Below are 15,082 nucleotides of genomic sequence, written 5' to 3'. Positions count from 1 at the left end.
GGACAAGGGAAGCAAGGGTTCTGGTTATTCTGTATTAGTGTGCATTGAGTTTTGAGTAAATTCAGCCTAAAAGAAAAAAGGATGGTACATTTTTTTTAATTATTCATTTATTTTCCCACAGAAACCTGGACCTTCATTTACATCTGAATTTCATGTGAGCCATGTCATGGTGAGCAGAAATTGTTTTTCAAGCCTTACAACACGTCTCACATAAGGTAAACCACATCATAGTCCTTAGTGACTTCAGTGACTATTTTTTATTTAGTTCGGTTGAATATTTTGAAGTTAACAGCTCGTGGGAGCCTCTGAGCTCTGCTTTCTTAGCGACGAAATAGAGGTTTCTTTGTTTTATTTCCTTTGAGTGAAATGATTACCTCAGCCTTCACTGTCATGTTAGTGATTCAAATAAGAAACAAATGAAATCTTCATGTACTTTCTTTGAAAAATCTATTCATAGGAGATATTTTTTATTTAAATGTAGCAATTAAATAAATATGTATGCTTGAAAAGGTTAAGATCTGTTAGTGTTGTTAAACTGAAGACTCCTGTTTACCTACAGAGTAGGTATTGTGCAAAGAGCTGAAATAAGAGCCTCCCTTCCCTGACTCACTATTGACCTTAACCTGGACCTCTGATGTTCAGTGTTTGTAGAGCTCAGATGTTTTCTGTGATCTTTTCACAGAGCTTCTCTGATTCAGAAATTATTAATCTGTTAAAGAGTAGATAGCAATCAGGACCTGAGCTGAGCCTGTTACAAAATGAACAACATAATTAACAAGCATCTAAACAACAGGCCCATTATGAATAATTAATTATTGCAAGTAAAAATTTAAGAATCCCTGCAGAAATGTTAGGAAGTATTTTAAAATTTGGTGCTTGATCTGATAAATTTATTTAAGTCTGTGAAGGAAATTTTTGAGTTTGAAGGTTCTGTGAAAGAAATGTACTAAGGGTAGATTCTGCAACTTTTTTTTTTGTTACATGTATTCCTGGTCTCTCACATGACGTGAATTCTTCCCATGTTTTCAGAGTGAATTCAACAATTTCATGTTCTCTTCTTTTAAATAGAAAATAATGGTTTCTAAGTTTCTTAATGACAAGTGGTAGCTTTTTATGTTCCTTGACTGGGTAAATTTAAATTTTAGACTTAAACTCCCCAGTTAAATTCTCACTTTCAGAAAGTCATATTAGTTTTCTAGTATTCTAGCAAATGTGTGTAACGTTTTCCCCGTTACAGAAATCAATAGTTAAATAAGCCAAAATGTTGTTTGTTCACAAAAGACCTCACTGGAATTTTCTTCATTTCTTGTCGAAGTAGAGCTGGCTTCTCCCTCTGTGTATTCATTTTTAACTGAAGGAGGTGGCTATGGTGTATGCATATTCTTCATTTTGAGGAATAATTGTGCAATATATTCTGTGTTTTCTGTTAATAAACTAAGAAATGATAAAGTGAGTAATAATCTGCTGCTTATCTTCCACCATCAGGAGTAAAATGAGTGGGTGGGTAGAGATTCTCACTCCTTTCTGAACGTTGTTTTGGAGTAAAGCATTGCATATCCTCTCTTACACTGAGTGGGAAAGTACATGCACCGTCTAACCCATCCAGGTACAAAACCAGCCTTCAAATAGTACTACAGTTCTCTTGCTTTCATCTAGCATTCATTTATTTAAGTTCAATACAATGGAAAAAATCACCAAAGGACTGAAAACACTTATTGCAGTTCTCAAAACAACTGAAGGTTAAAACTCAATCAGATCTGCATGTTGTACACATACAAACTGTTGACCTCAAGTTGAATTCTCATGTGAGTATTAAATTACAGTGCAGCCCTGCGTTGACCCTTTAGGAAGGAAACAATACATATAATAGTGTGTTTGATATCAAGAATGTACTACTACCTATAAGCATGAAAGCTTCATGAAGGAAAACAAAGCAGAAAATGTAAAGGCTATTAGAAAGGTGAGGAGGGCATCTATGAGAACTGAAACATAACATGCCACATAATGCCATCTGATTTATCTATTATGTTCTTTTTCACCTTGAAAATTACAAATTACAAAAAAGTAGCTGATCCAGAACATTACTTTAGTCTGAAGTATCTGTTTGATGGAAGACGACTTCATTGCTTTCAGTTATTCTGAATAAAAATGTTACATAGCTTCAATGTTTGACTCTTGCCTTTTGCTATAGTCAGCATTAAGAATAGGAAATGAGAACATTGTTTATTCCAACTTGGAATGAACACTTTTACTCTTCAAACATGTAAAAAAACCCATGAAATAAATCTGAATAAACTATTGTCCCAGAAGTTGCTAAGTAAATCTTCCCACTCTCTCTCCTAAATAATTTATTGAGTTTAGTTTCGCTTAACTGTGCTTACTTTCTTAGGGAATACAATGGCTCTCAAAATGTTTTCCTGAGACTACAGTTTAATGATACAAAGCATTTGGCAGCAATGCTCCAGCTATAATTGTTCTTGACTACTCAATCCCCAGTAGTAGTACATAATACCTCTGAGTTTGAGGATTTGATCTCGTTTTAAAAGCCTGCAGAAATGCAGGGGGTCGCAGAGATGGCCAAGTGTGGGAGGGTGGGAAAGTGAATGCTTGGGAATTACCAAAGCTGATTTCCTCACTGAGGAAAACGTATGTCTGTGCAACTGTGCCTCTGTAACAATATGTCAAGAATTTCATATTGAGGGCATTTAGAAACTTCCTAAAGGTTTGTTGTTTGTTTGCTTGTGGTGGGTTTTTTTTGGTTTGATTTATTTTTCAGTAATTAAGATCATGGATCTAATTCACACAGGAAAGACTGTGTATCAATTGTGGGAATGGGCATTCAAGTTTATTATTCATCAAACATTTGCTCTACAGGAGTATTGCTCTCCTTAGGCATGACACTTTATTTCTGTATTGATAGATGTCAGCAGTTTTTTAGGCTGTGGTAGCATATTAACTGTTGTTTTGGAGATGGTCTAGTGTCTCCACTACCTGTGATCTGACTCCTTTAATGAAGAAGAAACAAAGCTTCTTGGGCACATGGACATAACTGTTATAAGACTGGAAAGTATAGATAATTTCCATAATGTGTTCAGCATATATAGTGTAGAACTCATGCTGTTTGACTTCGTAATTTTTCTGTGGAGTCCTGAAAAAATTAAACAAAACCCAAAGTTCTTACAAACTTCATTGATGTCTATAAGCAGGTTTTCTTTACCGTTATCCTTCACAGTCCTTTACCGCTTATATATCTTGCGGTGTCAATTTTTCATGTTTTTTCTGGTATTGTAATTGGACAAAAGCATTAGAGGGAACACTGAGTGTGTTATAGTGTCAGAGAGAGAAAGGAAGACAGAAAGGTGTTTGCTGGTATGAAAACTAAATTCAGCAATACCTCAATTTGAAATTTTAGCTGGAGGATGGTTGTGCAATTCCTGTCACTGTTTTGGGTAATCTGCTTAACATGATGTCAAGGTTTAAGGCAAGGCGGCAATAAACCGTGGCAGACGCTCCCTGTTATCCCCTCACCTCCCGCCACCCCCTTCCTGTAGATCGAAAAGTTGATAGGAAAGATAAGGAGGAAGGAAGGGAGACTTAGACTTCAAGTTGGAGAGTTTTAAAGGCTTTTACTAATGCTACTAATAAATAGAGAATACATACAAAATATACAAAACCAATCTCGAATGCTCGATGTGCAGTTGGCGTCACTCAGCAGCAGAGCTGGGTGTGCGGAGCTGGACTGCACAGCAAACCGGAACCTGGTTGCAGGATGCAGGGCCTGAGGCCTGTAGATCACAGGCAGACAGACAGGGGCCTCTATAGGTGCCGCCATGGTCGAAGAGAGAGTGGCCCTGATCACCCTCTTATATAGGCAGTATGACGATTATGGGATGGAATACTTCCGTTGGTCAGTTCTAGTCACCTGTTCCATCCACCCCTCCTCAAACACGGCCCTCTCACAACGGAACGTGGGAAAACTTACCAGTCTTTCTTGGCTGCCATAATAATAAATCTAAACATGAGCTTCTTCAGCATTCTGTTGGTCTCTTATCAGCACCGAGTACAGCATTTGAGGAAAAACAGGCATACTAAAACTCAGAAAAGTACAGCCACCTAGAAGAACTTAGCTGAAAGAAAAATCACTAAAAGATAACTGGTCTTGTTTTTAACAAAACCCGGACCCCAGTGCAGCAGTGCGGTGGAGGGCTGAGCACAACCAAGCAGCTGTCCTTTGAAGCTTTTTTCTTTTGGTGATTAAACTCCCTGCTTAAATGCTTATGCTATACTTATCAAGAAAGCCACCAGTTTTAAACAATTTTCTTATTTACAATACTTTTTCCTTCCCCTCCCCCAGACACTCTATTTCCAAGAGCAATGAGGCATATGTTATTATGGAGATGATACATTATGTTGTTTAGAAAATGAACAAAACAAACATTCTGGAATATTTTGTAATGCTTTTTACTATTATCAGATGGTTGCTCTTGAATTTATTGTGGCTGTTGAAATTAATGACTACTGAACACATAATTTGTGGAAAATAAAGTAGAAAAAAATCCACATGATTTGGTCAATTTGTATTAAATGGTAAGTTAAACTTTATATAATACAAGCATTCTCTTGTGGTAATTTTTCAGTACCCTGACATGTTAAAACGAAGAAATTTCCTGTGCTTACAGTACTGGGTGAATACTGGAAAACTGTAAATTGTTAGCATTAATTTTATCCGTTTTCATATCTCAGTTTGAAACAGAACAAGTGTAAAATATGTAGTTACAAAGTAAATATTTACTATTATGACTTTTTCATACTATAACACTTAAATACCCAGCTCTTGCTGCTAAAATTGGAACTCTATTTACATTCTCATTCATTGAGATCTGTACAAACTATATTGAAATACTAGCTTTTCTGCCTCTGCAAAAGTTTGGAAAGGCTCCCTCTCTTTTCCTCAGAATCTACAGTGGCAGCTGCAAAATGATGAGGTCCCTTTCTGAATATTACTGTTGGTTGATTGCAAGTCAAGAACAGAAGGTGCATATCCACCAGCCACATGATTCTGCCACACTGCAGAATCAACATTAAGCAATGCTCTGTTGTCCTGAAAGCACATTCAGAAAAACAGTGAGAAAGGTGATGATGCTCTAAAAATATCTAACAAACTTGAAGAGGTGCTGCTGGCCTTGAGGGGTTTTTTTGTTTGATATTGAAACACCTGATGCTTAAGTCTTGAGCTCTGTAATACTATCTGAAGCACACAGCAACTCCATGTACCAAAAGATAGGATCTGTTAGAATTGGAAAAATACGGAGTAAAAAGTGAAAATGTTGTACATCAGCAATTTTGATTTTGAGTGGTCTCTGGTTTGGCATTGGGTTTGTGGTTTGTGTGGGGTTTTTTTGGTTGTTGTTGTTTTTTTTTTTCTTTTAAATGATATTACTGTGATATATGCTGGATTTTGCTGAATCTCCACGTGTACAACTGAACTCATTACCAAGATGTGGTTTTGATGGCTTCATGACCAAATGCTATGAAATGAACTCAATGGTTCAGTACATAAACTCCTCTATGGCAACACAAATACAGCACACTGGCATGCTGTCCAAAGAAAGTCCAATACCACAGCTGTTCTGTCAGATAAAATATTAAAATAAATGGCTACTTAGTATTGTCATTGCATTCTCTTAAATATTCTGTACTATCTATATTTAAACAGATCAGTAGTGTGCTTGATGAAGGGCAATCACAATTTTTCTGTCCATGGAGAACCCTAATCAATTGACTTTGCTGCTGAGAATCTAGATCAAAGATGATGAACTTTCTGTTTCATTATGTGCCTGTTGTCAAATGTATTTAAAAATCAGTTGTGAATCAAGTCAGCTGAATTTCCATGGGCATCAAACTTGGCATCAATGGCTTGCAGTGTTCGATTGAGATGATCCAAGATAGTGCAAAAGGGCAGGATGGCAGTCACGCTGTCAGCACACACACAACACCCAGATTTGCTGCGATTACTGTGAGCGAGATCTTCCTTCAAACACAGGCACACACGGATGTCAGTCCTGTCATTTGTTCTTGAAGGCGACAGACCCCAAAGCCACTGAAATAATGACTTAAGATCTTTTAAAACTAATCACCTGATCTAGAAACTAGGATCAGATAATAACACTTAACAAACATATTTATTAAACTGCAAGGTGCTCAGCAAGTTTCCACGTTACCACTGTGGGTTGTGCCTTGCTGTTCTTATACTGTCTGGAATAATTTTGAAACATAACATACTTGCTGAACGCAATTGGAAATCTACAGTTGATACTGTTGCCCTCTTGCATTTGCTCAATCTTCAGGTTGTCCAACCCCACCTCCCCATCCCCCCTTAAAAACAAAAGAGCATCCAAGGTACATAACTTCATTGCAACATATCCATGGGATTAAAAAAACTTCTCAAAATTTCTCCATGTCTGTAAATAAATTTTATTCTATTTATCTCCAAAGTCATTTTAATGAATTAACCACAAACACTTTCTGAGAAGATCTTAAATTTATTAGATAGTTTGTTGCAACTTTTATAATAAACAAGGTACTCAGAGAAACTGGACCCAGTGTATCAGACTTTTTTTTTTCACGTTTATACTTTTAATATATTTGCTATTTCTACAAATTCAGATATTTGTATTATGGAGTTTTATAAAACCATATCTGCTTGAAATCACTATGCTACCTACTGAAAGACATGTTCACCGGCTTTCTACCACTGTTTTTAACAGATTGCTTCATGGTAGGAAACACCCTATCTGGCAGTATTTTGCATTCTGTCATTAAAGTCATATAAACTTCAAGTTAATTTTCCCCAGGCAACTCTGTCTCATACATATAAGTAATATTTGTTTTGGCAACTGCCATATAACAGCCTCTTCAAATTTTTTATCATTTGTGGATTTATTATACCATCATAAAGTGGCAAGATTTATCATACAATCATAAATTATATTTAAGGTGGTGTTTTAAGGTAATTTATTTAATCAGTCAATTTTTAGTCCATGTGTGCACTTAAGTTGAAGTCAGTTGCATTAATTCAAATATGCAGTAGTGATGCATATACAAGTAACTCAGTCTTTAGATTTTCAATGAATGCACAGTATTACATACACAAACTTGACAAACGCTTTAATTATTGTAATTTACAACACAGAATTAGTAGATTATTAAAGCCTGCATATACAGTGCATAAAGGGGATATCAGTCATACCATTTTGAATTTTAGCATAACAAAACATTCCATGGTAGGTTTTGGAATATGAAAATTCTGTTTGCTCTTAGAATAGTTTCTGCAAAAATCCACACAACCCAGGTCCTGATAAACATCAATGCCTCTAAATTATATCCATTACTGGAATAATTTTAATATAGTAGGCAGCAGTTATTTTCAATGCCTCTTAAAACTCGTACTAAAAATATACATTTTCCATAAAATAAAAAAATAAAGTATCTGAAAATGTTCTGTGATAAATCTAGAAAAAGAGGAGGAATCCAGCCTTAAAAGTGAAGTTCTGCTCTCAAATGTACCACTTAAATTGAGACCAAAGCACGATATTTGTACAGCTGTCAAGAATTTGACTCTGTCTGTAAGATTAAGATGCATAGGTTATAAAAGTATGCACACTCTTATTTCAGGAGTTTAACTTTGTCCTTCAAAACTTTAAATTTAGGATTGTTATTCACTTTCTTGTTAAATATGACTAGAATATCCTCTTCTGATTTGTGATGTTCACCAGCTACTGCGTAATATTGAGCTATAACCTGCACAAAGAAGAAAGGAACAGTTTGTGGTTAGTGATGATTTCACTTAAAGCAATAATACATTCATGTTACTGTATTAAAAGTAGCGTGGAATCTTATGCTATTATTCCTTTGCAGAACTAGCACTGAATTTCTACTGTAGTCCAGTAAGCAATAGAGCACGTCCTTCAGTTGACATTCTGTCAGTTGATACTCTGTTAAATATAAATTGTTTTGATAATTGATCAAAAAAGCTATCAAAAAAGTCAAAGCAAAATTTACTTTGTCAAACTTTTTTGCTGATGTGGGACAGGATTTATGAACTTAGGCATTACAGAATGAAATTCACAATACCAAAGGAGATTCAAAAAACTACGTGTACATTACCTTTTTTCTTAGTTTTTTAATTGAAATTTCATTGTCTGGAGCCTGTTTCAGAACAGCTTTGATAGTTCCCTTCCAGTTGAATTTACCTAGAAAATAATCAAGTGTACAACATAATTGGTAAAATCAGGTATTTGCAGGTTTTCTTCTCTAGTAGGAGCCAGCCTGCAATCTCCTAATTTTGGAACCAGTTCATCTACCACAACAGTTCATTGCTGTCTTACTGACTACAACAGCAGAGTGTCTTAAGCATGAAGTCAGGTAGGATGTTTTTGAAGATTATAATAGGACAGACACAAAGAACCAAGGCACTACTTGAACAACTAGGGTCAGGATCGCTTTTACTTAACTTCCGTGCTTCAGCTGTTAAGCAGCAACTCTTACATAATACAGGAATATTTACAAAGCTCCTGTCTCCTCACCCTTAGAGCACAGGGGTCATTAACTGGTATTTTCCAAATAAACCATCTGTATGTTCAAGTACCAACTTTCCCTGACAGTAACAGTGTGTTGGATGACAGGCTTAAGTAGGTTTTACCTACGTATAAACTAAGGTCAAACACAGCTAAAGTCTAATTTATGATGCACTGAACAAAAATGGTGACATAAGAGATACAAAGAGATACAAGAGAGCTGTTGCACTTTTTCTTCTACATTTGTTAAAGTTCCTGGCAGCAGGGAAGAGACCTGCTTCGGTGACACAAACCCCACATTCCTCACTGCCCAGGGAAACCAAACACAGCCAAAGGTTGCCAGCTCAGCAGAAGCAACAAATGAGTAAACTAATTCAGCATCAGGTGTTAAAGGTAGCACAGGCTATGTACTCTGGAACAGATATGTATACTGAATATACATATATATATCTGTTTACCGAGGCACAATTTATTTCATGGCTTGCTGCAAAAGCACCGTATTTATATTCTGCATGAAGTCTTTTGCAGAATAGTTTTTTAAGTCCCTCTTTAAGAATACCTTTATCTGTTCCCACATCTTCTTCATTGCCGTTGGTGTTTTCTGTTTCCATGTCTTCTGAAATGTTTTCAGTTTTCATTCTCTTTGTTCTGATACGAGGTTCCTCTAGAGATGGAATGAGATAAACACACACACAAAAATTATAAAACTAGAAGAAAAGTTCTGACATGATTTCAAGTTTATGTTCCTTTAACATGAGTTTATATTTGCTAAGAGGTTCACATTTTATAAAAGGACTGTGCAACCACGGCATTAAAAATAATCTAATTTGTATATGCAACTTACTACTTAAATTCTACTGGAAGTAGATTATTGAGCTTTAAGACATTGAGAAAAACCATACTGAAAACAAACAAGAATATAAAATTAGGATCAGTACCTTCTATATGTTTATGTTTGCGTTTCTTTACATTTGTTTCCTCTTCTGTTTCACTCTGATGGCCATTTCCATTTATTTCAAATTCATTCTCTGAGCTCTCCTTTCTTTTTTTGGACTTTTTACTCTTTTTTACTTCTGACTGGTTTTCCAATTTCAAGTCTTTTTTCTCCTTTTTGTTCTTTTGTCTCTCCTCTTTTCGTTCTCTCTTATTCTTTTTCCTCTCGATTTTATCATCTGTAATTCCATTTTCTTCTACCACTGTTTTTTTCCCAGTTTCTGCAGACTGCCCCTCTTCCTTCTGCTGTGGTTTGTCTTGTTCTTTTTCACTTGAAATCTTTGGTTGAAAGACAGATTATTACAATTTTTACAGGCCTTTTTTGAAATGGCAACCTTTTTCTACTCCGTCATTCACGAAGAACACTAATATTCTGAATTCAATAAAATTGCTTACACTGGTGACACCAGTCACCTGAGAAATAGCACTAAATACTGCAGCTGATTCTTCTTTTAACTTAACAGCATAAATGCTAATTACCTTAACATCACAGAAGAAATGTTAACTTACAACATATAGAGTTTCCATTTGAAATAACTATGTATTTTTTAAACATTTACTAAATGTAACTAAGTCAAGGGAGAGAGAATTCTCTGATTTACACAGACAAAAATATAGCATATTACAGCAAGATATAGAACCTATTCCTAAATATACAGCCCTTAAATAATAAGCTTAGCTCTGTCATCCCTGTCTTGGGATATGTCTGGCACACCAAACTATTATTGCATGATGTCAACAAATACAATGCTGTTTGTTTTAATTGTTTTTTTCTCACCTTAACATATTTTGTTTTCTTAAAGTTCCTGGGCTTATAATAGTTTATATTAATGAATATATTAATAGATTAACTAGGTGCTGTTAACATCCCGCTCCAATACGCGCTAATTTGAGGCCAATACAGTTCTGAAAAGACATTGGTTTATTACTTCTTAGTGTGTAGTAAAAGGCTGAAACCAAAGATAAAAGTAGTGGATTGCCCTTTCCTTATGTACTAATAGCATAAAGTTAAATTAGCCTTCTGATTATCGTGTCACAATTGTGTCACTATGTCCAAGTTTTTAATCACAATGTGCCCAGTATGCACAACCGCTTCAGCAAAAGTATATTCCACAAATTGGTAATTTAGTCTAGGAATGTTACATTATAACATAATTCATTTTAAGACTGGGAGCCATTTTTTATGCTAACATCTACAAAGGGAGTCTGAAAGGTTTTCCTTCCAGCATTTCTGACTGCATTCCTGTTGTACGATGTTGTACCTCTAACTTCACTTACATTTCTGGTTGCTTCAGAGAAAATATCCCACACCTGGTCTTGCAAAGTGCTGTCGGTAATTCTCAAACTGTTCTTCATCCAATTCTGTGCAGCAAAAAAACAAGAATAACTGAAAAAGTGCATATCTGATTGTTTTTCTCAATTGACATATATTTGGTTCTTGTTTTTATTTTTCTTTTAAGAATCTAATAACTTCTTCTGATTAAGATCTGGTTAGACGTTTACTCTCAAGGAAACTTTTAAACCTCCATGCTAAACTGTTTCACATAACGCCTGTGTACTGTTATGAGGCTATACCATACCTCTCAATTGCCTCACCAATAGGAATCCAGAAGATGTAAATCTATGTCCTACCAAACCTTCTGACTGTTCCCATGAGTTAAAACATTAAGGATCTGATCTTATTGATTCATTTGTGTACTGGGCAGATGGTCATGCTCCTAAATGGATACCGTAGTTTATTACAGAAAAGTAAAATTTAAACAAATATCTCAATGCAAACATTAGAAAGTTGCTGGGGCTATTGCAAACAAAGCAGTAAATTTCTACTTATAACATGCTTACACTAGCAGCAACAGATCAACCTTCAGGAATGCAGAATTCTAAGTAAAACCTAATGTAAAGATTTTTGCATTGCAATGAAAATCGCAGGAAAGCTGCATTTGTAAATTAGAACAAGGAACTAAAAAACTTTTGATCTTCCACTGCAACACATCTTACCAAAAAGAAACATTCTTCTTGGCAATATCACTTTCCCTCCTTAGAATATAAATTTTACAGAAAAGTATTCTAACCTTCAGCTCGCTAGCAGCAATTTCAGCGCAGCTCTATTAGGTTATTTTTGAATGCTTTGGAAGCAATCATGATCTTATCTCTGCCTCACAATCTCAGGCACAGAACAGAGGAGAAAAAAAAAAGGCCAGCTTGTCAGTAATTCTTTACTGATACAACACGAAACATTTAGAATTTGCTTGGGTGGTGATGCAAAGTGTAGTGAAGCCTGCAGTGCAGGAGATTTTGTCAGAACACCAAGCAACAGGAAAACTCTCAAAACAGTATCTTTACTTAGAAAAAAAAACAAAGCTACAGAAATCAGAATCCCTTTAAAGTACATCTAGGAATTTGGACATTCAATAGAAATTGCACAAAGAAAAAAAGAAAGGTATTAAAAAAGAACAAGTGTGCACATGGAGATGAAGCTTGGATGGTGAGTCTCTGTCTTAACACCTAAAGAAAATGGCATGCAGAGAGTAGCTCTAAGCAAAGAGATGTATTTAACAAACATTGCCTATTTGAAACTCAGCTATTACACCAGCTATTTACCATGCCCAAATAAGCAATTTGTCCTACCTTTGTTAAAAGAGGGCAGCACTCCCGAAGAAGGTCTATTTTAAACTCACTTCATGGGTTACTACAAGTCTCATACATACCTGAAACTTTACTTTTTTTCTTGGAATATTATCAAAGACACGCATTTGCTCCAGAACATTCCGCACTTTAGGGCTTATGTTTGGCTTCTTCATTACTTCATGAATTTTCTGAATGAAGAAATACAGAATTGAATCAGCAAAGACACATAATGACCAAATGATACATGCAGGTACGCAAGTTGGAAACATATTGGACAGAAATCACCTAGTACCCACACTGTATAGCCTGCTCAAAAGAACTGTTCAATATGCATGGGAAAAACATTAACCTTTGGTTTTATCATAGATCATAAGATGTGTCAAAGTTATCTATATAAATATTCAAACCTGTATAGTAAGCTGAGGCAAGCAGGACTGCTCACCAATGCTTTCTGATGTACAAGTCATAACCTATAATAAAAACATTTAGAAGTAAAGTAACTGTATCATGTATGGATTTTTGCCTTGTGAAAAAGACCTGCATTAAGAAAAGCAACTGTCAGCTGATTGGTTTTTGCAAACTTCTGGAGTTAGTTGTAAAAAATCAGGCTAACTTTGAGGTCACAGTTTGACACACATTTCTTTTGGCAGCAGTGCCAGCTTCAACAACCACTGGTCCCTATAAGACAGCTCAGGCACACTCCTGTGCTGCAGGTGGCAGCAGAAATGGTCAGGCCAGGGCCTTACGGCAGCTACATGAACCATGCTGCTGCTAGTGGGGGGGAAAAAAGGCTCTGAGCTTCTCATTACTTAAAGATGTAGCCACTGGACACTGGAGAGCCTTCCTGTGTGGAGGGGTTTTGATAGATAAAGATTTGTTGCTGAATTAGTCAGGCTCAAAGGAATCTCAAGGCCTCTTAGAGAAGCTGAGAACAGAATCTGCTGTGAGAGAGCGGGACGTTCCTCAATCACCGGGGTCCTGGCGTGGCGTGAATCATTGGACGTATCATCAGTGAGACTCCAGCGCATGGACAGCCCACGATACTCATTTAGCGAATCCATGCTTGGAGCGTGGACGCGTGATTAGAATATAGTTACGTATATAAGGAGACTTGTTTCTGTAATAAATGGCTTTAGCGTGATTCACATTGAATCGACTTGTTTTGCTGAGTCCTTATCTTGTTCCTACATTCCTGTACTTCTGAAAATCTGTTTACTGAAGGCTTTTGTGAATTGCTAAGACTACCAGATGCTCTGTAACACTCCCTCATCTTTTGGTGTAGAAAGTACTTGTTCTTGAGGAAACCTAATGATTTTCATAAGCAATAGCAGTCATATCATACTGTCTTTGAACAATTTACTCAAAACAATGGTCCATCTCAACAATGGCACTAATCTGTTGACTTCCAGTGGTATTATTCACATTCCTTGACTATGTGGGGATTAGTACTTTGTTAGATTGTGTTCTATATGAGATAGAAATCAACAAATCCATGGATAAAGGTGATCTAACTAATAATATCTAATGGGGTTTTAAAAACATGTCTGAGAGCTCCTTCCTAAAACCTTTAAAGGAAACTAACACCTGTAAGAGGGCAGGTTCTTGCACTACCTAAAGGATAGGACATTTTCCGTGACCCATGCTGCACCCTCTGCTGTTCAACATATTTACAAAATATCTGAGAAGAGGGCAGGAAAATTTTCCTGATTATATGATGCTATTCAGTATGAGGACTGTGAAGACTTCCAGAAAGATAGAAAGAAAATTAGTCAATAAGTAATAAAAAGGTGAATTAAATCCAACACAAATTCATGTAAAGCAGCATGCATAGGAAAACGAATACTAACTTTGCATCTAAAATAGCAGGCTTTAAGTTGACCACTGGAGCTTAGACACAAGATCTTGGGGTTAAAATAGCCAATTCCATGAAAATGCCAGCATAATGATCAGTAGCAGTCAAAAAAGTAGATCAACTGACAAAAATCAGTAACAAAGGAATAAAGAAGGACACAGGAAACATCATTATAACACAGAGTAAAATCTATGGTTCATCCATATCTTGAAGAGTGTATGCAGTTCTTGTAACCTCATTTCACAAGGATACTGTAGAACTGAGAAGACTTCAGAAGACCCAGGATGTAATTTACAAATGAAGATCAACTGAGCAGGATAGGTGTTTTTGGCCTGGAACAGAGATGATGAGGCGGGGAGAGATGCCTGACAGAAGTCTACAAAAGCATATGTGGCATGAAGAGGGCGGACAATGATCAAAGACACTTTGTATGCAAGAACTAGGAAACATTACATCAGATTAGTAAGAGATGGATTCAAAACAAACAAAAGGTGTGTTTCTTACCAAGAAATAGACCTACCAAGGAATTGCCAAAAGAAAGCTGTGGAAATTGGGAAAAACAGATGTCTGGTTTGACCCAGTATAGCTTCTCTTGTATCTTTAAAGGTTGTAAAAAACAGTTATTTATCATATCTGTATATAGTAAAAACCTTACCTGAATCCACTCCTGTTGTTTAGCATCTCCTTTGTTAGTTTTGGCTTCAAAATCTTTTCCACCATATTTCTGGTCTTCACTTACGCACTTCACATGTTCCTTATAATCGTCACCCCTGAACACAGGAGATTTTTAACTTTAGTTCACTGAAGTGTTTCAGTCCTTTGAACTATGCAAGACTTATATAAACAACAAACTGAACAGATGATAGTATCTATCATTTAAACCTTAATACTGCTAATGCTTATATGAGTAAAATTCATGTGCTTAAAGTACATGCTTATAAGACTACTGACATTTCTGTAATGCTACAGCCTTCAGAGAAAATTTCTGACTTGCAAAATCAGATCTGAGTCTTCAGTATACTGCTGCTTTTAA

General features: G+C 36.0%; 1 protein-coding gene across 2 annotated transcripts in view; it reads right to left on the bottom strand.

Moving 5' to 3' along the window:
• Window positions 1-6,450: 6,450 nt before the first annotated feature.
• LYAR (Ly1 antibody reactive) overlaps window positions 6,451-15,082 on the bottom strand; it is a 10,088-nt gene continuing 1,456 nt past the window's right edge. Inside the window, exons 3-10 of one of the 2 annotated variants that reach the window (XM_065060521.1) lie at window positions 14,705-14,819; window positions 14,570-14,590; window positions 12,278-12,385; window positions 10,848-10,931; window positions 9,515-9,848; window positions 9,136-9,240; window positions 8,167-8,252; window positions 6,451-7,800 (exon numbers count right to left, since the gene is read on the bottom strand). In XM_065060521.1, the coding sequence (XP_064916593.1) occupies window positions 7,666-7,800; window positions 8,167-8,252; window positions 9,136-9,240; window positions 9,515-9,848; window positions 10,848-10,931; window positions 12,278-12,385; window positions 14,570-14,590; window positions 14,705-14,819 (988 nt within the window). In that variant the 3' untranslated portion in view covers window positions 6,451-7,665. The remainder of the gene's footprint in view (window positions 7,801-8,166; window positions 8,253-9,135; window positions 9,241-9,514; window positions 9,849-10,847; window positions 10,932-12,277; window positions 12,386-14,569; window positions 14,591-14,704; window positions 14,820-15,082) is intronic. The other variant, XM_065060522.1, reaches the window with a different exon arrangement.

Source organism: Columba livia, chromosome 4, assembly GCF_036013475.1.
Source record: "Columba livia isolate bColLiv1 breed racing homer chromosome 4, bColLiv1.pat.W.v2, whole genome shotgun sequence".
Lineage (NCBI taxonomy): Eukaryota > Metazoa > Chordata > Aves > Columbiformes > Columbidae > Columba > Columba livia.
This window is presented reverse-complemented; position numbering and strand designations above follow the sequence as displayed.